Source organism: Oscarella lobularis, chromosome 19 (genome assembly GCF_947507565.1).
Source record: "Oscarella lobularis chromosome 19, ooOscLobu1.1, whole genome shotgun sequence".
In the NCBI taxonomy this organism is placed as follows: domain Eukaryota; kingdom Metazoa; phylum Porifera; class Homoscleromorpha; order Homosclerophorida; family Oscarellidae; genus Oscarella; species Oscarella lobularis.
This window is the reverse complement of record NC_089193.1, coordinates 1,584,756-1,604,039: the sequence shown is the minus strand read 5'-3', so window position 1 is coordinate 1,604,039 and position 19,284 is coordinate 1,584,756. Positions and strand designations below refer to the sequence as shown.

The window sequence follows — 19,284 nt, the reverse complement described above, 5'->3', positions numbered from 1 at the left end:
ATCATCCGTCATCATCATGAATTTTTCATCGTAAATCAACCTCTTTATTATACTGATTTTATCAACCCGGTAGTCATTCAGAAGAGAGACAATTGTATCTGCGTCAAGCCGCTTTTTTTTTCGATTTCGCATGCACTATCAAATCCTAATTATCTATTGTTTATCTTTTTCTTCTGCCACTTGGCAGAGTCTTGCATAGAGCTCGGCGGAAGTCACTTCGTGTGGATTAATAAAATGCGCCTCTCTTCGCGACATTGTGAGCTGTCTTTCAAGCTCCTCAAACCCACCATCACCTGACAAAATAGCAAACGGAATATCCTTCCGCAGACGCTCGTCCAATCGACCCGCCTGCATGCAGAGCGCGAAATCCGCGGCGTCCTTTCGCCGTCCGCATCGCGGATGAAGATAGAAAGCGCTGTTGTCAATGCAGAGCTGAAAAACGCGATGGCCAATGGGCGGCTTCCAGCACCCCGAACCCCCTTCGAATCCCCAGACGAAAAAATCGCGCGGCAAGGGAGCATGAAGACGAGTGAAAAAAGCCGCCCAGTTGTCCAAGTCGACCTAGAGAGAAGGAGGATAGAGAGGAAGAGAGATTTCTCCTGCTCAGTCTTACGTACAAATATAATCAGCTTCTTTTGACTGAGCAACTGAGGCAGAGTGCGAATCGCTTTCTCGACTCGTTCTCTCTCCAAAGGATCGTATTGGACAGTGAACGTCTCCTTCGGCAACGTAACTATCCGTCTTTCTGGCCCTCTACTTATACACTTTCTCAAGGGATACCTGTGATGTGACTGTCGTTCTGGGTCTAGCTCTGGTTCTGGCTCTGGTTCAGGCTCAGGTGACGCTGCCAAAGTCTTAGACCTAGACCTAGTCACTATCTCGAATCTTCTTCCCTTGTTCATAAACGAACATAGGGGCGTGTGCTCTTCTTCTTTGACGTCATCATTGGAAACGGCCTTTCCCTTTGCTTTCAATCGTTTCTTTATCCTCTTTCGCTCGCTGACCGGAAGAATGGGCTTCGACTTGACAACCATAGGAGTCAGACTTTGCCGGCTCCTTCTCTTCTTTCGCTTCTTTTTGGCACTTTCTTTTGGCGTCTCTTTTTTCATCTCATCTTCATCGTCGGAAATTTCGAGAAACACGCGCTCGCAAGTGCCATCTGACGTCAAATCAATGACAACCAATGTGTTGTCTAAATCGTCGTCATCCGAACTGTCGATTTCGATCACTTCCTTTTTAGGTGGCGGCGGCTTCACGGCGGATTCGGAGGGCCGTTTTCTCATCAGCCATCGTCCTGCCGCCGTTTTTAGAGCGAATTTCGGATGAGGAGTCGACGTCGATGCAAACGAAGGACCTAAAAAATTTTCGAAGCGTCTTCGCGTCTATTTGCATAGGCATGGCTCTGTGGAATTGCTCGCCTGCGCCAGAAGTGCCTTCTTCGTCGCTCTCGCTTCGCGTCAAGTCGACCAAGGCGTCCGATTGACGCGGAGGTGACAGGACCGGTAAAAATGACTCTTGGGGAAGCGTGGAGTCCATGGACGCAGCGCAACGAGCAAAGAAAAAGGGAAAAGGAGGTCAACTGGCGTGAGAAGCTGTTATGACACTTAGAGTGCGTTAGTTGACGTCATATATTATTAATTTTTCAGTGCACTATTCTTTGGTGTTCGGGTAAGAGAGGGTGCCAAATGTCTAATATAAGAACAACGCGCGCCTCCTTGCCGTCGTTTCGTACCTCGTGCTCCCACGAGTCGTCGAAGATAATTGCCTTGCCTTCTTTCCACGTGTGCCACTTGTCGTTCACCCGTATGCGCGCGCCGCCGCGGTGAACGAGCGCCAAATGAACGCGCAAGCGTTCATTCGTCGGTCCCGTGTGCGGTCGAATGTGCGTTCCCGGCTGGATGGCGGAAAACTTGATGCTCGTGAATTCTTCGCCGCAGCCCCGTATCACTTTCATGGTCTTTGGAAAATAATCGCAGGCTTTGGTGAAACCGTGTCCCGACGATTTGAGTCGAAGTTCAGTCCAATTTCCGCCTGCGTGCAAATTTTCCGCCTCTTCCGTAAACAAATGCTCGTTTTCTTTTAAATTGATCGACAGTTCTTCTTTAATCTTTTTCCAACCCTTTTCGAGTTTACTGATGAACTTGTATTTTTTCGGATCATGCCAAGGCTCTTGAGGTAAACTCGCCACATACTTTGATACAGGTCGTTGCATCGGATGACCCCACAGTCCCATTTTTACGGCATTTTCAAATAGGACCTTCGCCAAGTCACTATATCCGTTGCCCATTAGAGACAATCCAAATTGATCAACAACGAATAGATTTCTAGGCAAGAGTAGGACCGCTTGTTCGTATAGCTCCAATTTCTCCTTTTCGGTCAATTTCAATTGGGGACGAAGTTGGTTGAATCGCGCCAATGCCGAAGCATTTCTATTTGCGGCGCTGACGAGCAGCTCGTAAAGATCGGTGACGATTTGAGTGCTATTTCGTGACGTCACTTCGAGCGGACGCTGAGCGGGAGAAGAGGGCGGAGCCGAAGGCGGGGCTTTTCGGAATGCTTTGCAAGAGAGAAGAAAAGATGAGGAGAATTTGAGCTGATCTTTATATCGATTCCAGTTGTCGGTGAAGTGCTTGAGAGAGAGCTCGTACAATTGAGCAAAGCACGTGTCGTAGTGCAGTTCGCCTTTCAACGATTCGCAATAGCGGCGGATCACTTTGCAAGGAACCGAATTGGCATAAAAGACCATGTCTTTGTAATTCGTAATCTGCACTCGATGCACAATCTCCTTTTCCCCATAGACCGTAAGGCAAACAAATGGGAGGAGGAGGCGGTAGCTTGAAAGTAGATGCATACCAGGGGCGTGGCGTCCGACTCAAACGACTTCACCGTGCAAAAGCTGCAGATTAAAACAATTTTGAAAGAAGTCTCAAAATGATTCGGACAAGAAGAAGCCCGACGACCTCCCAAAACAATAGATGTACCTCCACGTCTAGCGTGCGCTACAAGACAACTCCCAGTGCTAAATGTCGTCTGCCGCCGTTATAGCCGCTACGAAGCTCGTCGAAGAGCTTCGAAGCGCCGCGAGTCTTCAACGAATGCCGATATCAGAAGCGAGTCAAAAGTGAGGCCCCTCGTTAGCCGTTCGAGTGGGGCGTTGTCACGCGATATACGTTCTTAGTCTCCAAAGCTACTGCGTCGAACACGCCGAACAAGATCCGCTACTTCCCGCGTACAAGGGAAGCAACGACAATCCGTTGAGACAGCGCACGACGAGGGGTTTCTGCAGCTTGGTGTGATAATTCCGCGTCGTCTCGCCGATCGATGAAAAAAACGAATTGCACCGATTAGAGACCTTTAGGCACGCACCGTTCTTCTTCTTCTTCTTATATATTGGTTGTAGTACGCATGACCACATGTTCAAATAAAGTCGCGACGAAAACATTTTTTGTGCCACCACACCTCTTACATTGATGCGTGAGGAAAAAAAAGAAACATTGAGACATGCAGCATCGATCGGGTTTAGAAGAATCCCAGTACTTTGACCAAAATAGCGAAGGCTGCTAGGAGAAAGGTGATAGTGAGAAATGGGCCGCGATGACCGCCTTCTTTTGGCTCTTTCATCAGAACCCGTTTGAGGATAGCAAAGTTTCGCTCTGTGTAAGGGGGATAGCGAAGTCTAAAGAGAAAGAATTGCGTACAAAACATATTCAAATTCTGCTCACTTATTGACAAATTCCATTCCAAGGCTCCTCTTCATGACCGTTCTCATGTGAGAGAACGTCTCGAATGTTGCGTAGCCGTGGTAAGTGCCCATGCCGCTGCCGCCGACGCCGCCGAAAGGAAGATTGGGCACCAAGTAAAAGACAATCGTGTCGTTGACCATGAACGTTCCCGAGCTGGTCTTTCTCTTGAGTTCGTCGATAAAGGACTTATTGGAAGAGAAAGCGTAGATGACCAGAGGCTTTTCTCTACGAGGGGACAACGCTTGAGGGCTATGACTACTACGTCATTTGGCTTACCTGCTGTTGATTATTTCAATTGCTTCGGCTTTATCTCTCACGGTGAGAATTGGTAAGACTGGGCCAAAAATCTAAAGATACAGAATCGTCTTTTTAAACCTTTCTAGTCCCAGAGTGTCTTGCCTCTTCTTCCATAGCTAAATCGTCAGGCTGCACGTCTGTCATTACAGTTGGAGCGATATATAATTCGTTCTCATCCATCTGTCCGCCAACTTTGACTTTGGCAGGATCGATCAGTTTTCTGACGCGACTGAAGAAAAAAGTTAGACAAAAACAAAGCGATCTCTATCTCTCATCTACTCAAAGTGTCTTCTGTTGATGATTCGACCATAATCAGGTGATTGTTTGGGATCCTAAGCAGAAAACCACGGCTAGGACGAACACTCAACAACCTAGCCAATAGTAGTACTCTGGTGTAGCTATCCTCAATAGCTTTTCGTAAGGCATCCACGAGCGAAGGCTGCACTGACTTTTCACAGAGAACGTAGTCAGGAGCAATGCAAGTCTACGTAAGAAATGCTGTACTTCAAACCCTCCATTTCTCTTATAAAGAACACAGTACCTGTCCAGCATTGACAAATTTACCAAACAGAATGCGTTTTGCTACGACGTTCAAGTCGCAATTGTTGTCAATAACGCACGGGCTAGTAGAGAACAAAAACTGATTACAGGCACTATCTAGAGACTTCAACTCTGTATGTAGTGAGCTAGCAGCTAGGATAGATTTCATGCAGTAATTGACTTGCCTTTTCCCGCCCAATTCCAAAGTAACTGAGGTCAAATGTTCGGCTGCTGCTCTCATCACAATTTTTCCAACTGTACTCCCTCCAGTGTAGAACACATGATCAAAGCGTTGCTGTAGCAAAGCCGTCGTTATATCCACGCCTCCGTTGACAACATGGAAACATTCCTAAGATCCAGGAAAAAAATTAGACAGAGTTTCTAACATAATTATAGGCTATTGAGTACACCCAATTACCGAATCAAGATAGCGTTCTAACGCTTGCAACGCTGCAGCCGATCTGCTTGAGACTTCACTCGGTTTCACAATAACACAGCATCCTGAATTAAAATAGACAAAGATCCATCATCTATTGAGGTTCTGAGTGAGTTTCCAAATGCCTCACCAGCAGATATAGCCCCAATCAAAGGCACCAAGACCAGTTGTATGGGAAAATTCCACGCTCCAATGATCAAGGCCACGCCACGCGGCTGAGGATCGCGAACGCACGTATCCAAAGCGAATGCGATGCCTTTGTTGCCGGCCGCCTTGGGAGTGACCCACGAATCGATGTTGTCCAAGTGGACAGCGATTTCCGATCGCGGAAGGGAGACTTCGCCTCCATCGCCTTCGAAACGGCACTATACGAGCACAGTCGGTGAGTTGAGGCTCTCGATTTGCATCGGAATCACCTTGTGGAGATCGGCGTGGAGTGCAGCGAGCAGCGTTTCGCTCTCGTCGCGAAGAAAACGATCGAGTGCGAGCAACTGTTTCTTGCGAAAAGCGACGTCGAGCGTTTTTCCGGACTGGAAAGCAGCTCGAGCTCTGCCGACAGCCTAAAGTACAGTAACAGAAGTGTTTCGAAAACGGAGAGAAGCGTACTCTCTGAGCAGTTTCTTGCACTGACATTGTTGCGATTTCTCGTTCAGCGCACGCTATACTGTAGCCTATGTCGTGCACGGACCCTATGTCTAACATGCACATCATGTTTTAATTCTTCAGTGCAGACGACCGAAGAGGCTTCTTTTCATGGCCGTTTTCATGTTGCGTAGCCGTACGTGCTGGCGGTCTGTCGCCAAGGCCACCAGCTATAAAAGGAGACTGGTAAAAAAATAATGTTCATTTGCAATGACATTGCACTCAATGTTCATTGCAATGACATTGCAAGTCATTGCAATGCCAATTCGACTGGAATTGAGAACTCGGCGAAAACGCGCGCAAGTCGCAACGTCACGCCAGAGACTGGTCACGCGGTGCGCGCTACCGGCATCCGGCCGTGACTGAAAAACGCGGCACCTAGCTCGACGATATGTCCTCAAAGCGGGCAAGAAACCAGATCGTTAAATCCAAGCTTCTCAAGTCGGTCGCAGCATATGAACAGGTTTGAAACTGCACACGATGTGTAGGCGTACCGTCGAAGCAGAGATATTTTATCTCTGGTCGAAGTTTTATCGGGTCGAAGTTATTGGCGCCATGCATTTCTCTCAAGGGTACGTCATCGATTGCACTCGCGCTGTACGTCGACCCGGCGACAAGGAAAGTAGACTATTGCGGAAACAAGGATTTCGCCGAAATCGTCATCGATGCCCTCGAAACTAGCGGAAAAAAAGAGGAAGTGACTGCTCTCATTCAGCGAATGATGACATCGAAAAAACGGACGAAAGGGAAGCGTCGTCAAGAAGTTCACGGAAAACGAGTGCAGATGCCGGATCCGTCAATAATGTCGGCCCCCGAACTTCGATATTGGATACCGACAATGGTCGTAAACACTACCGGGGAAGGGCAGCCCCATTGGGACAAGGAAGAAAAAAGAGTGCCCTGGTGGCCAGCTGGGCTGCCATTCAAAAGTCCCAGGTTCGCTCGCCATTGCTAAAAATAATAAAATAATAATCGTCTTATTCCCCGATCTGCAGAACTGATTGGCGCCCAAAAAAAGACCGGGGAAGCCCGAAATTCGTTACAATACTCCGGTCAATCGCCACGTCGTACAAAAATTGGCTATCGAGTAAGCCGTTTTGGAGCTAGGTGCATGACGACCTGAGCTCAATTGTATTTGGATTCTTTAGAGCAAGATTTTCTTGACGACTTGTCGGATGAAGACGCGGGTGACGACGAAACGTCGAACGACGAGGCGGACGCCGAGGGCCCAAGTCGTTCGGCAAAAAGGCCAAGGTTGAGAGGGATTCGACCTGACGAGTTTTTCGGTCGTCATGACGACGACGGCGACGACGGCGACGACGGCGACAGCCGCCCAGAAGAAGCTGAAGATGAGCCTCATTCCGGTCCCGTTCAAATCCCGGAATCAAAACTGAACAAACGAGTCCAGGTTTTGAATTATTATTGTTCATACGTTAGTAACGTTACATCACGCTGTCTTTTTAGGAATTGATTGAAATTATCTTTGATATTCGCACTATGGAAAAGGTCGTGCAAGAGATGAATTATGACGTCGAAAAAGCTCCATTGGGTAAGCACGAAAATCTTTTATTCTATCAATGTAATTTTTCTTTAGGCAAACTGACCAAGGCTCGAATCAAAGCAGGATTCTCCGCTTTGAAGAAAATCGAAGCTTGCATCATATCACATCGACGTGGCGAGCTGAGACAGGCTTGCAATGAGTTCTATTATCATATACCTCACGCTTCTGAGTGAGAAGAAAAAGCCTCAAGGAGAGGACGGAATCTACTTCATAGTCTGTCTTTTTGTCTAGCATCGACCGCCCTCTTCTCATCGAGAGCAAGGAGATAGTGAGAGAGAAGGCATCTTTGTTGGAGGTACAGTAGGCCACACAATTAGCTCTGTACTACCTAAACGTTTATTGATTTTCAGACACTTGGTAATATTGAAATCGCCATGAAAATTTTACAAAGAACCGGCCACAAGACCTCCAATCCCATCGATAGCCAGTATGCGGCTCTCCAGTGCGGTTTGAATCCCCTGGAAAAAGACACAAGAGAATACGCTGTAAGTTTACTATTTGATTCTCATTGTTGACTCTATTTTTGCCTTCTACGGTCAGACGATTGTCAGGGCAATCACGTCGACTCAAGAAGAGACCTGCACTCCGTACTCTCTAGAAGTAATGGACATTTTCGGCGTGAGAAAGAAGACCCAATTCAAAGACGTCGGCAATAAGTCATAAAGCCAAATATTCAAAGTTCACCGAGTTCATAAATGTGACTTTTTAGAGTTCTTTTGTGGCACGGTTCTCCCGCGACAAATTTGGCTGGAATTCTCGGCAAAGGCTTGCAAATTGCGCCACCAGAAACACCAAGCACGGGATACACGGTAGAAAAAAAAGAATTGACGACTCTGACGTGTAAAACTCGTGGTTTTGATTTAGTTCGGAAAAGGAGTGTACTTCTACGACGTGTGCTCCAGAAGCGCCAAATTCTGCAACTCATCAAGGAGTCAGAACGTTGGATTTATTTTGCTATGCGAGGTACGTGAATAAAATTAGTATTTATTGAATTTTTACCTGGAATTGCGTCTTTAGGTGTCTCTGGGCGTCTCAAACGATCTTCTCTCACCCGACTCTCGTGCCGATCGTCTGCCAGAGGGAAAGAGCAGTGTGAAAGGGCTGGGACAAGTAGCTCCATCGAAAAGCAAAGCACTGTAAGTTATTAGTTTTTCTGACTAATATTCAATGACCTGTTGGTGTTTGGCTAGTCCTGATAGCTCTGTGCTCTTCCTTGGTCCCAACAGAGAAACTGGCGTCGAGAATCCTGCAGGCTACACCCTCTACCACAATGGTATGTCTCATGGTTTTGTTTTTGGTAAATTTCTAAACGTATTTTCTCAGAGTTCGTCGTTTACGACACTAGGCAGGTTAGCTACGTGTTTTTTAATGTATCTGTACAGCCTAAGGCAAGTCTTTCTCAACAGATACGAATGCGGTATGTTGTAAAAGTGCGATTCAACTACAGAAGTCCGGTTCCCGCTCCTTTTTTTCTATAAACTTAGCTATTGTTCATATTTGTTTTGTCTGTTTGTCTGTGATTCTCGTGATACTTTGATTCTGTTAATTAAAAAATTCACTCGCAATTGATTTTTCGTTTTGACGATCAAGAAATTTTACGCCCTGCAACAAATTAACGTGATAGTACACGATCACTAATTGTTGCGCACCATTTGCAATTTTAAACCACCAAAAAACGAATAATGAATCGCTAACACCGATCAAACATCATCAAAATACGACGGCACGCATACTCGTAGCCTAGCTGTTTCGCGAGTTATTAGTGATTTTGACATGTGTCTTTGTCCTGTGACGTCAGTGTCGCCTTATGAAGATCTACGTCTCAGCTAGTGGTGATTGAAGGACTGATCGGCACTACTTCCTCAGCTCAAACGACCGAAGAATCTCAGAATAGCAATGGTAGCTATGGCAAGGAAGATGACGAGAAAGGAAAAGAGACGAAGAATTCCTGTTCGCTTCAGCTGCATAGCCCATTTCATCCAAGCAAGGTTTTGAATAGTGTAAGGAGGATAGCGAGCTCTAAAGAAAATCTTAAGATCGTTACATTGACATTTGAATTTTGCCACTTGTTGAGAAATTCCAATGCAAGGCTTCTTTTCATGACCGTTCTCATATTAGAGAATGTCGTGAACGTTGCGTAGCCGTGGTAACGGCCCGTACCGCTGTTGCCAACGCCACCAAAAGGCAGGTTGGGCACCAAGATGAAGGAGAGCGTGTCGTTCACTATGAGCGTTCCCGAACTGGTCTTCCTCTGGACTTTGTCAACAAATGACTTATCGGAAGAGAATACGTAGATAACCAGAGGATTTTCTCTGAAAAGGCAAGGGATTAGGGAAGGCCTAGGACTCTGCCTAAAGAAGGCAAAATCTAATAAAAAATAAGGGGATTTGAGAAGGCCTAGGACTCTTTCTAAAGAAGGCAACATCTAATAAAGGGATTAGGGAAGGCATCTGTGATCACAGGGGTATCTGTGATCAGGGGTTTGGAGCTATTGATTATTCTTCGGCTGACCTGCTGTTGATTATTTCAATTGCCTCCTCTTTATCTCTGACTGTGACTATTGGTAAGACTGGGCCAAAAATCTAAAGGTACAAAGTCGTCCCCCTTGAACATTTCTATCTTCAGTGTCTTGCCTCCTCTTTCATGGCTGGATCGTCGGGTCCTACGTCCGTCATTACAGTTAGAGCGATATACAACTCGCTTTCGTCTACTTCTCCGCCAATTTTAACTTTGGCAGGATCAATCAGTTTTCTGACGCGACTGGAGAAAGCATCGACTAACTGGGAAGAGAAAACGCGCAATCTCTAAATGATTTACTCAAAATGTCTTCTGTTGATGATTCGACAGTAATCAGACGATTGTTTGGGATCCTTAATAGAAAAGCGAGGGCTAGTAAAACAGCATTCAACTGTACATATCGTTACCGTTTTGAAGAATTGCTTATAAGCTTTTTGCAGGGCATCAACAAGCAGAGACTGCACTGGCTTCTCGCAGAGAACATAGTCAGGAGAGACGCAAATCTATATCAGTACTCTTAAAAACGTTTCATTTCTTCTTCACATGGCTACCTGTCCAGCATTACTAAATTTTCCATACAGAATGCGTCTTGCTACGACGTCCAAGTCAGAATTGCCGTCAACAACGCACGGACTAAAAATATATAAAGATGTATGTATAAAGTGAACGCATGGACAGGTCCCTTTGTGACAATGTAGAGAGCAGACTCTACTTTCAAAAGCATGACTTGCCTTTTTCCGCCCATTTCCAAAGTGACTGGAGTCAAATGTTTAGCTGCTGCCTCCATTACAATTTTTCCAACTTCATTGCCTCCTGTGTAAAAGATATGATCGAAGGGTTGCTGCAGCAAAGCCGTCGCCACATCCGCAGCTCCATTGACGACACGGTAACATTCCTTGGACCCAGAACAGAGAATCTATGACTATGAACTGAGAGTACATGCAAAGACTGATATATACCGAATCAAGATAGTTATCTAATGCTTGTAAGGCCGCAGCTGATCTGCTGGAGACTTCACTCGGTTTCAGAATAGCACAGCATCCTTAGTAAATCAACGATTTCTCCTATCAAGGCTCTGTGTCAGAGTCAAAGCCCTACCAGCTGATATAGCTCCAACCAAAGGCATCAAAACGAGATGTATGGGATAATTCCACGCTCCAATGATCAAGGCAACGCCAAGTGGCTGAGGATGGAGAAGGCACGTATCAAAAGCGAACGCGACGCCTTTGTCGCCGGCCGCCTTGGGAGCGACCCACGAATCGATGTTGTTCAAGTGGTAAGCGATTTCCGCTTGTACGAGGAAGATTTCTGCCGCATCGCCTTCGAAGGTGCACTAGATACGAATAGAATCGGTGAGCTGACGCTCTAATTGGCATCGAGACTTTGTGGAGATCGGCGTGGAGTGCGTCGAGAAGCATTTGGCTCTCGTCGCGAAGAAAACGCTCGAGTGCGAGAAGCTGTTGCTTGCGAAAACGGATGTCGAGCGTTTTCTCCGAGCGAAAAGCCGCTCGAACTGTGCCAAACACCTGGGAATGCGCGCTGGTTAAAAGAGTCGTCTTAGAATGGCAAAGAAACGCACTCTCTGAGACTGTTCTTCCAAAGACATTCCAGTTTGTAGCGCGCTCTAAATGCAGATGTCTCAGCTCAGACACTACGTAAAATCTGCTGCACAATTTTACATACGAATATTTGGAGTATCTCGTTTCTAAGCAAATTTATTTTTGAGGCAACTAACGCGAGCAACTTGATCATCCTGGAATTACCTACATCCGTTCTAACGCACGCCTCAAACGTACAAAGCTCGCGCAGGGTCCTGGTGTTAGTTCCTGGCGTTTCTCGGTTTCGGAGACGAGCTGCGGGAGCGTCATTAGCGTCAACGCCCTAACTCGTGCCAATTCATGCACATCGCTTCGCGATCGAATTGATCTCGTTCGTCATAAGCATCTCTTTCTCTCTGGTGAGCTACCTCCCTCCCCGGCTGTGACGTCACCTGCGCGTTCGATATACCCAAAGGCAACTCTCTTCTTCTAGGAAGCGCTCGCCGATTCCACGCCGTCGAGCCCGACTTACCGCGCATCGAAGCCGAATACATTGGACGCTAGAACGAAACGAACGGTGAGGCGGATTTGGTTTTCGATGGAATGGGGAGGGGGAGAAGCCGAAAGGGGGGCCCCCCGGCCGGACTCCGATCGGTGTCGTCGTCGAAGCGCGCTAGTCGAAACGCGTAATAAACGATTAGAAGCGAGCGGGCGTGGCAAATTTTCGAGAATGTGTTTCGAGCGACGTTTTTTCGCCGCTCGGGTCGAGGTAACGCCCCCTTGGCGAGAAACTATTGTTTTGCACGATCGAGCCAGCGCGCGCAAAGGGGAGCTAAAGCGCTAATGCGGTCGCGTCGCGACGCGTTTTTACGAGTCAAAACGCCGTTAGCCGGGGCACGATGGGCGTGGTCGCGACCAATTTGCGTTTTTCTTCTCAGTGATGGCGAATCGACTTCGACAGATGGTGTCGAAAAAGAAGCGACGCTTTCAGGAGAAAGGCTACGATCTCGACTTGACCTACATCAAGCCGAACATCGTCGCCATGGGCTTTCCCTCGGACAAACTCGAGGGCATGTTTCGAAATCACATCGAAGACGTCGCCCGATTCTTCGACGATCGCCATCCGGACCACTACAAAATCTACAATCTCTGCTCGGAACGCGACTACGACGCCGCCCCGTTTCACCATCGCGTCGTGCGCTACGGCTTCGACGATCACAACGCGCCCCCTTTCGAACTCATTCAACCGTTCTGCGAGGACGTCGAAGCGTATTTGAAGGAGCATCGCGACAACGTCGCCGTTGTCCACTGCAAGGCCGGCAAGGGCCGAACAGGCGTCATGATCTGCGCCTATATGCTTCATATCGGCTTATTCGATACGACGCAGGAGAGCCTGTCCTTCTACGGTCGCACGCGCACGTCCAACGCCAAAGGAGTCACGATACCGTCGCAACGTCGCTACGTGAATTATTACGGTTGCTATTTGCGTCGCGGGCTTCGCTATCGGCCGACGTCGTTGCTTCTGCGCGGCTTTCGTCTCGTCGGACCGCCGAATTTTTCGCGCGGCGGATGCACGCCGTTCTTCGTCGTGCGTCAGGGCACCGACAAGGTGAAGCTCTACACGTCCGACGTCTATTCGAGTAGCGATCGCGTGAAGGATCCGACGGGAAATCGGAAGATACTTCGAATTGCCTTGCCGTCGCCCGTGCCCATATGCGGCGACATCGTCTTCGAGTTCTATCACGTCGTTCATCGATTCAAGAAGGAGAAGATGTTCCAGTTTTGGCTCAATACGTTTTTCGTTCGTTGCGGCGCCGGCGAGGGATTGAGCGACGTCGTCAGGGCGCTGGTTCCCCACAGGGATCCCGGCGATAACGATTTGGCCGGGGTGAAGCCGGTCGATCGCGTTTATAGTCTCACCTTCGAGCAGGAAGAATTGGATAAGGCGAATAAGGATAAAAAACATTACCCCGAGTATTTTCGCCTGCAGTTGTTGTGGAGTCCTTTGATAGGCGACGACGAAGACGTCGAGAAGATGCAACAGGATCTAATGGATCATTCTGGTATCGAAGCCCCTGCGGGTCCAGTGGCGGGTAACGGGGACGAGCGCATGCTTTCGACGAGCTACGGGAGGGATAAGCCGCCGCGACAGATACCTCCGAGTCCGCGCAACGACAGCATTCCAACGGTGACGGAAGAGGAGGACGACAATTTCAATTATTCCGATACGGACGACGAGGAGGATGAATGGGGTCAGACGAGTAAAGTGTGAACGGTTGAACCTTTTTCCTGGCGATCCCTATTGATTGATTTTTCTTATTGTGGGCTTGATGTCTGTTTGCTTGGTTGGGGTTTTTTTTTCAGTTGGGGCGGGAGGTTTGCATTGGTACACAGGAAAAAGTAGTAGGACTCTATTTATTGTCTCTTCTGTCTCTTTTCATCTCTTCCTATATGGGAATGCTGCTGTCATTTTTTTTCTAGTGGGGGGATTAATTTGAGCTGTTGCGCCCTTACCTGACTGTGCTATGATTATTATTATTATTATTATTCATATCCTTATCCTACCGTGCACAGCGTTTTCGCTTTTTGATTGACAGGTCCCCAGCGATCTCCTTCACCTCTTCACGATTTGCATGCACCTGGCTGTGTTTACTGTTTATACATCATGCATTGCGCATAGCAGCGTGAGTATCGTATGTTCCGTCAATATTTGCTCTGAACAGCGTTCAAAGCTTGCTCTGGTTTTTGAGTGCTAATCTTATTGACTGTACAACAACGCTTGCCTCTTCGCGTTTCAGCGTTTGAGGATTAACTGATATCTCGGTGAGGGAAGTCGTATTCACGGCAACTGGGGGGTTGCCGTGAATGAGCTTGTACGCTAACGTACGAGCCGGAGACGACGGTTCAATAGCAAGAAGGTCCCCATGATCTGCACTATGCCCATAAACACTATCCTGTCTTACCACTGCTTGACTGTCTCCACTGTCAGCTACTTCTATAAAGAGATGAGGAATGATATTGGGTTGAATTTGAGCATCCTTTGGGCACTCAATTCGCATAGAACGAATTCCTGTTAGGCCTTGGAGACCCTTCTTGATCACGCTGACTATCCACTCATATCGTTCAAAATCCGCCTCATCGCTTCTCCTTAGGAATATCTCCAAGGCGACAGTCACACCAACTATGGACTCCTTTGACGTCTTCATTGGTCTACCAAACGTCAATTCATTAGGACTCCCATTCTGTGCAATCCATCGAATCAATTCCCTACGACCAAGCACAATTCCCGTAGTCTGGGGCCCCCCGATTTCTTTACCCCCACTAAATATGACGATATCAGCTCCCCCGTGAGTCCAACGCCACAAATTCGACCGAGGCGGCAGCTGCGCAGCTGCGTCAACAATCAAGACACATTGATACGCTGACGTCGTAGCTCGAATGACGTCAAACCCGAGCCCTGCCCCCTCTCTATACCCCCCAGCAAAGAAGACGAAACAGGATATCGATTCCTTGTGAGCCTGCAGTGCGCTTTCGAGGTCCATCCTCGTCATGGGGCTGCGTTGACTGCCGAGTTCGATTACTACGGCTCCAGACGTCGCGAGGCTCTGATTCCATCGCGTGTCGCTCCCTCCGTCGATCAAAACGACACGCCCCGTCACGCTACGAGTATTCGGCAGTCGGCGCACGTGCGTCGTGACGCCGCGCGTCATGCAAGCGGCGACGGAGAGAGCGAGCCCTGACGAAGCGCCTGCGACGACAGTTCGGAGCTGAAAACGGAAAAGGGGGCCTCTCTAACCGACCTGAGCTCACGTACGCTGTGTAGCCGTTCGGCGCGCGAGCTAGCTTCGCTATTCGCTCGCCGGCTTTCCTCTGAAGCTCGTTGATGTCGACGTAGTGTCGGCTCGCCTTTTGCATCGCCTCGCACTAGAGAAACGAGATCTTACGTGCGTTTTCCTGCAGGAGAGGCTCTCGCTACCACAGAAGGATCCATTCGCGATCCGCCCAAAGCTGTCATGGTCCCTATACAATTAATAACGGGACGCACACCGAATTTCTTCGCGTAAATGTCGTCCATTGAATCGACATGCGCAGAGCCTAGAGAGGTAACAGATACATGTATATGACACGTGCTGGCTGGACACAGACATCTTGGCATGCAGCTACTGAAAACATCAATTTCGGAAGTTCTATTGTATGCGTGCATTTTCTGTCTGATGCTCTCACTCGGGCGTCTTCACTCGGGCGTCTGATTCTGACTCTTCTGTTTGGAATAGACGTCCCTGTGGTACTTCACCAGCTCCCCGCGCCATTCAAGAGGAGTTGATGCTGCCAAAATATTAATGACAAACGCCGGTATCCAGCCTTTCAAATCGACTTGAAACAGGATGCTTATAGTGGAAGAATTCGCATCATTTGGATCAGGACGAATAATGGTGCCAGAGAAAATAGTCTCAGACCTAAAAAAAAATTAAGACTCATACCAAAATTGAGACCGTGGGCAAAGTAAACTACAATGCTGAAACAGAAGACCCACTGCACAGCCTAACAAATGTACCTCACAATGCCTGGCTGTTCTGGCATAGCCGGATGTGTAGTGTGCTTGTACAAAATCATTGTCGCGTCTCCATCCACTTTGATTTTGATGTGCTGCACGACATCTCTGTTTGAACAGGGAGGTGGAAATTTGACAGCCCTAAACGTAAACGGGAAGTACAAAAATTCTGCTACTTTACACTTGTTTCTACCAATAGACTGTCTTGTAGGTAGGAAATTCTTCCAAAACTTTAACGACATAAAAGCGTTTTTCCCACTTTTGCCTTAATTCGTAATTAGTCACCAGTTCAACAGCTAAAGAAAGTGCATTCATATATAGACTCTTCTATTACTAAGTCTACTGTAGAACCGTCAGCAGCTGGAACACCGGGACATTTCAAGTATCCCTAAGAAAAGGTGTATACAGTAGGCACGCCTATCTAAATTCCGCACTATCCGCTTGGCTCTGGTTCTAACTTATTAACTAATTTGTTACTGTTGAAAGTTGAAACCGAAACCAAAGCGATTTTATCGAGGCTTTTCCAGACCTTGAGCAGGTGTATGTCGTGGTTGGGATCTTTCTTTCGCCAGACGTTGGCGTCTGGCGAGCGCTTTGCTTCCGTCCAATTTCCCTTCGCCGCGTCCTCCTTTTCCAGCTCCAGCAAACGCTCAAAATCGGCGTCGGTGTACGGATCTTCTCCTTTCTCAGCCATGCCGTAAACAATACGTGTTATTTACTGATCGAAAAAAGGAAAGAAAGAAGAAGAACAAACAAAAGAATTAACGTGCGTTAACTATTAGTCTAAGTCCTCCAGAAATTCGGATCTTCGGCCAAGCGTCTTTCAATCTTCGCCACCCAACGATTGAGCGCGCTGACAGGTATAAACATTTCGTTCGGTGCAGGAATCATCTGCGCCTGCGTAATAGCAAACGAAGCAGCATACTCTGAAAAGTTCTCAAGCAATTTCGACGTGACAAGAGAAACGACATCCTTTGTCGTTGCCTCGGCGCTTTGGTCCGCGCTCAGCTGCACAACCTGATCAAGCGGCTCGATCGAGATGGCTATCTGTGCTCCAGCCTGCGGAAGTAGACCGGATGCAAAAGGATTCAAGCTCGCATCTTGCATTTTAGGTCTTCCCAGTTTGAAAATTGCACTTGGCTTTTGATTGGCTATAAAGCCCATATACTGAATGATAGGTGATGGTGATTGAGGGTCAGGTCGAACGATGTATATTGCTGCTGCGAAGCCGTCGGGCAATGCGGCAACGCCCGTTAGAAAGACGACGACGTGGTTCACGCGATCGATATCGGGTACGACGAAAACGAACTGATTCTCGGCGATTTGTTCGCACTCTGTCTGTATCTGAAGCGAGGAATGAGGAGGATCTGTAACAGAAAGAATGTTCTTACGAGTCTTCCGGCTGCAACGTAGCCGAATAAGCTCATTTTAGGAGAGTCAGTCTTGGCAGTCCACTTCGTGCTAACGCACGCGTAGATTTTGATAAACATAACCAATCTCTTCACGTGAGATTGCACGTGCAGTGGTTTTCGAGCGTGCGCGAGTTCCAATGGCCACGTTTACTCGCCTACGGACGCGAAGCGAAATGCCAGCGGAATACCACGAAGCTTACATCAACACAGGCTACCGCTGCCGAGGTCTCGTCGCCGCCGACTGCATCAAAACGATGTTCCAGTGGACAAACGAAACGGCGAACGTGTGGACTCACTTCCTACCGGTATCGCTATTCGTCGTTCTAGCAGTCTACATCAACAACACCAAATTCGCGCTGCTAGCCGATCCGCAAGCCTTCCCGCTATCGTTTTTCATACTCGGCTGCATTGTACTCATGACTGTGAGTACGTGCGCACACCTATTCAATTGCATATCGAGCCGCGCGCGTCACATCTGCTTCTACGTCGACTATCTCGGTATTGCGGTCTACGGCTTGACAAGCGGGATCGCGTATTTCTACTACTGCCTTCCTTTCGACATTACGACGTCATTTTTTACTCGAACCAGTCCCGTACGCCTGCAGTTGATAGCCGTCTTCCTGGGCATCATTGCATGCTATGTCTCGTGCATGTCTCGTCATCGGTGGCACAGTGCGCGTTACGTCATACGAACTCTATCATATTCACTTCTCTACGTCTTCGACTCGATACCACTGTTGGTGAGAATGTACAACGGTGCCGCGGGGAACGGATGGGAGCCAGCGTTGACGTATCACGCCATTCATATGTCGCTCATCGTTGGCGGGTCAATTGTGAATGCCTTGAAGGTGCCTGAACGATTTTGGCCTGGCTCGTTCGATTACGTGGGAAATAGTCATCAGGTCATGCACGTGTGTTCGGCAGCTGCGTGCTGTTTTCAAATCACTGCGATTATGTTGGATATGGAGACGAAACGTTATGCTATTATGAGCCGAGGATTTCCAAAGCTGTTCGATGTAGTTGGACCGTTTTTGGTACTGGTTCTTTGCAACGGGGCAATTGTGCTGCTTTTCAGTCGACGACTCTATAGCAAGGAGTCCTCTGGCAAAGATTCATAATTATCTATTTCTAACTAAATATTGGCGAGGTCTCACACACAAGTTTTTAGTTTATTCTATTCGGACACGCCCATATTTATAGATCATTTCGCCAAGTATATATAAAAAGATTTCTTTCTACGCACTATTGTTGTTCACGCGTACTTTTTTTCTGGCGCAAGCGACGTCTACTCGGATTTCCTTCGCTATACACGGCATCTAGCTAACGTAGTATCCGCGCCGTCCACCGAACATCTCTTGCGACGCGTAGGCCACGTAAAGAAAGCCGTCCTCGTCCTTATTTCGTTCGTAGACGTCTCCGAGCGCCGTCGATGCGCTCGCTATCGCCTTTTGACTGATTAGAAGGTAGAACGCCTGCGACGGACGCAAGACGAGTCGTTTTCTACACAGAACGAGGCGCGCGGGCGTTATTAAAATCGCGGGGGCGGGGCAGATCTTCCCCGAACAATTGATCTCATCGTTACCTCAGAATGCTGATGAATTGACTAATCGTCATGTCGTCCGGAACGAGAAACTTGGCCTTGTCCAGCACAGGCAATTGCTTTTCGTTGCCGTATCGTTCGACGATCACCTATTATTAGAGAGCGGAGTGGGTGGGGGAGGGGGCGGGTGCAAGAAGCAACCGGAAGCAAACGAAGGCGAGTTTAGCGACTCTATTCAGCGAGATCTCCTTTTCGCTGTACCGGTATCTTGTGGGGAAACTTTCGACGAATCTCTTCCACGTCCTTTTGTCGCGTTGCTAGATAAAGGCCGATAGTTATTGGCGTTGTTTTAGCTCTAGTAGTCGCGCGCTAGGCGCGTACCGAAGCTGCGCTTTTCCTTGAAGCTCTTCGGTGAAGGCATCGACGACGAAACTTCGTGCTCGACTGATCGGCGATGCGGGGACTCGAACGAAGACTTAGGAACGGGGGGGCTCCTTATATAAGCT

At 48.0% G+C, this 19,284-nt stretch overlaps 10 protein-coding genes, 1 long non-coding RNA gene and 1 pseudogene across 13 annotated transcripts; 4 read left to right on the top strand and 8 right to left on the bottom strand.

Annotated features, from left to right (window-relative positions):
• Nucleotides 1-12: 12 nt before the first annotated feature.
• LOC136198466 (uncharacterized) lies at nt 13-1,592 on the bottom strand. The gene is made up of 3 exons (XM_065988409.1): nt 1,419-1,592; nt 618-1,354; nt 13-561 (listed from the first exon to the last, which is right to left on the bottom strand). Exons 1-3 carry the CDS (start codon nt 1,534-1,536, stop codon nt 154-156), a joined length of 1,263 nt encoding a protein of 420 aa, XP_065844481.1. The 5' UTR covers nt 1,537-1,592; the 3' UTR covers nt 13-153.
• A 22-nt stretch (nt 1,593-1,614) lies between these two features.
• On the bottom strand, nt 1,615-2,961 carry LOC136198460 (uncharacterized). The gene has a single exon (XM_065988402.1). It carries the CDS (start codon nt 2,849-2,851, stop codon nt 1,643-1,645), a length of 1,209 nt encoding a protein of 402 aa, XP_065844474.1. The 5' UTR covers nt 2,852-2,961; the 3' UTR covers nt 1,615-1,642.
• A 31-nt stretch (nt 2,962-2,992) lies between these two features.
• Nucleotides 2,993-3,441, top strand: LOC136198715 (uncharacterized). Its single transcript, XR_010672851.1, has 2 exons — nt 2,993-3,121; nt 3,179-3,441. It is a non-coding gene; the product is annotated as an uncharacterized lncRNA (long non-coding RNA).
• On the bottom strand, nt 3,423-5,694 carry LOC136198693 (aldehyde dehydrogenase family 3 member B1-like). Its single transcript, XM_065988704.1, has 12 exons — nt 5,623-5,694; nt 5,433-5,576; nt 5,147-5,381; nt 4,999-5,081; nt 4,766-4,929; nt 4,582-4,663; nt 4,429-4,524; nt 4,320-4,372; nt 4,143-4,269; nt 4,020-4,090; nt 3,723-3,968; nt 3,423-3,676 (listed from the first exon to the last, which is right to left on the bottom strand). The coding sequence occupies exons 1-12, from the start codon at nt 5,647-5,649 to the stop codon at nt 3,520-3,522; spliced, it is 1,485 nt and encodes a 494-aa protein (XP_065844776.1). The 5' UTR covers nt 5,650-5,694; the 3' UTR covers nt 3,423-3,519.
• Nucleotides 5,682-8,776, top strand: LOC136198690 (poly [ADP-ribose] polymerase 2-like). Of its 2 annotated transcripts, XM_065988699.1 has the most exons (16): nt 5,682-5,844; nt 5,909-6,121; nt 6,230-6,594; nt 6,654-6,745; nt 6,807-7,066; nt 7,123-7,207; nt 7,253-7,388; nt 7,451-7,514; nt 7,570-7,704; nt 7,760-7,875; nt 7,929-8,028; nt 8,084-8,182; nt 8,237-8,355; nt 8,410-8,492; nt 8,543-8,568; nt 8,626-8,776. In XM_065988699.1, exons 2-16 carry the CDS (start codon nt 6,050-6,052, stop codon nt 8,695-8,697), a joined length of 1,824 nt encoding a protein of 607 aa, XP_065844771.1. In that variant the 5' UTR covers nt 5,682-5,844; nt 5,909-6,049; the 3' UTR covers nt 8,698-8,776. The 2 variants fall into 2 exon arrangements, with proteins under 2 accessions (XP_065844771.1, XP_065844770.1); XM_065988698.1 differs by having other exon boundaries at nt 5,682-6,121.
• LOC136198692 (aldehyde dehydrogenase, dimeric NADP-preferring-like) lies at nt 8,570-11,937 on the bottom strand. Of its 2 annotated transcripts, XM_065988702.1 has the most exons (13): nt 11,420-11,932; nt 11,316-11,360; nt 11,119-11,262; nt 10,835-11,069; nt 10,696-10,778; nt 10,468-10,631; nt 10,288-10,369; nt 10,144-10,239; nt 10,037-10,089; nt 9,853-9,979; nt 9,731-9,801; nt 9,286-9,531; nt 8,570-9,238 (listed from the first exon to the last, which is right to left on the bottom strand). In XM_065988702.1, the coding sequence occupies exons 1-13, from the start codon at nt 11,486-11,488 to the stop codon at nt 9,082-9,084; spliced, it is 1,572 nt and encodes a 523-aa protein (XP_065844774.1). In that variant the 5' UTR covers nt 11,489-11,932; the 3' UTR covers nt 8,570-9,081. The 2 variants fall into 2 exon arrangements, with proteins under 2 accessions (XP_065844774.1, XP_065844775.1); XM_065988703.1 differs by lacking the exon at nt 8,570-9,238 and having other exon boundaries at nt 9,299-9,491; nt 11,420-11,937.
• On the top strand, nt 11,509-13,833 carry LOC136198696 (phosphatidylinositol 3,4,5-trisphosphate 3-phosphatase and dual-specificity protein phosphatase PTEN pseudogene; annotated as a pseudogene).
• LOC136198695 (D-glucosaminate-6-phosphate ammonia lyase-like) lies at nt 13,687-15,478 on the bottom strand. Its single transcript, XM_065988706.1, has 3 exons — nt 15,251-15,478; nt 15,075-15,198; nt 13,687-15,022 (listed from the first exon to the last, which is right to left on the bottom strand). Exons 1-3 carry the CDS (start codon nt 15,476-15,478, stop codon nt 14,001-14,003), a joined length of 1,374 nt encoding a protein of 457 aa, XP_065844778.1. The 3' UTR covers nt 13,687-14,000.
• LOC136198710 (steroidogenic acute regulatory protein, mitochondrial-like) lies at nt 15,371-16,582 on the bottom strand. The gene is made up of 5 exons (XM_065988719.1): nt 16,356-16,582; nt 16,178-16,214; nt 16,020-16,122; nt 15,830-15,967; nt 15,371-15,731 (listed from the first exon to the last, which is right to left on the bottom strand). Exons 1-5 carry the CDS (start codon nt 16,518-16,520, stop codon nt 15,509-15,511), a joined length of 666 nt encoding a protein of 221 aa, XP_065844791.1. The 5' UTR covers nt 16,521-16,582; the 3' UTR covers nt 15,371-15,508.
• LOC136198712 (protein Hikeshi-like) lies at nt 16,520-17,292 on the bottom strand. The gene is made up of 2 exons (XM_065988720.1): nt 17,218-17,292; nt 16,520-17,170 (listed from the first exon to the last, which is right to left on the bottom strand). The coding sequence occupies exons 1-2, from the start codon at nt 17,251-17,253 to the stop codon at nt 16,610-16,612; spliced, it is 597 nt and encodes a 198-aa protein (XP_065844792.1). The 5' UTR covers nt 17,254-17,292; the 3' UTR covers nt 16,520-16,609.
• An 84-nt stretch (nt 17,293-17,376) lies between these two features.
• Nucleotides 17,377-18,495, top strand: LOC136198703 (membrane progestin receptor gamma-A-like). The gene has a single exon (XM_065988712.1). It carries the CDS (start codon nt 17,412-17,414, stop codon nt 18,354-18,356), a length of 945 nt encoding a protein of 314 aa, XP_065844784.1. The 5' UTR covers nt 17,377-17,411; the 3' UTR covers nt 18,357-18,495.
• LOC136198714 (microtubule-associated proteins 1A/1B light chain 3A-like) lies at nt 18,389-19,201 on the bottom strand. The gene is made up of 4 exons (XM_065988723.1): nt 19,160-19,201; nt 19,040-19,095; nt 18,821-18,927; nt 18,389-18,738 (listed from the first exon to the last, which is right to left on the bottom strand). Exons 1-4 carry the CDS (start codon nt 19,197-19,199, stop codon nt 18,555-18,557), a joined length of 387 nt encoding a protein of 128 aa, XP_065844795.1. The 5' UTR covers nt 19,200-19,201; the 3' UTR covers nt 18,389-18,554.
• Between the last annotated feature and the right edge of the window lie 83 nt (nt 19,202-19,284).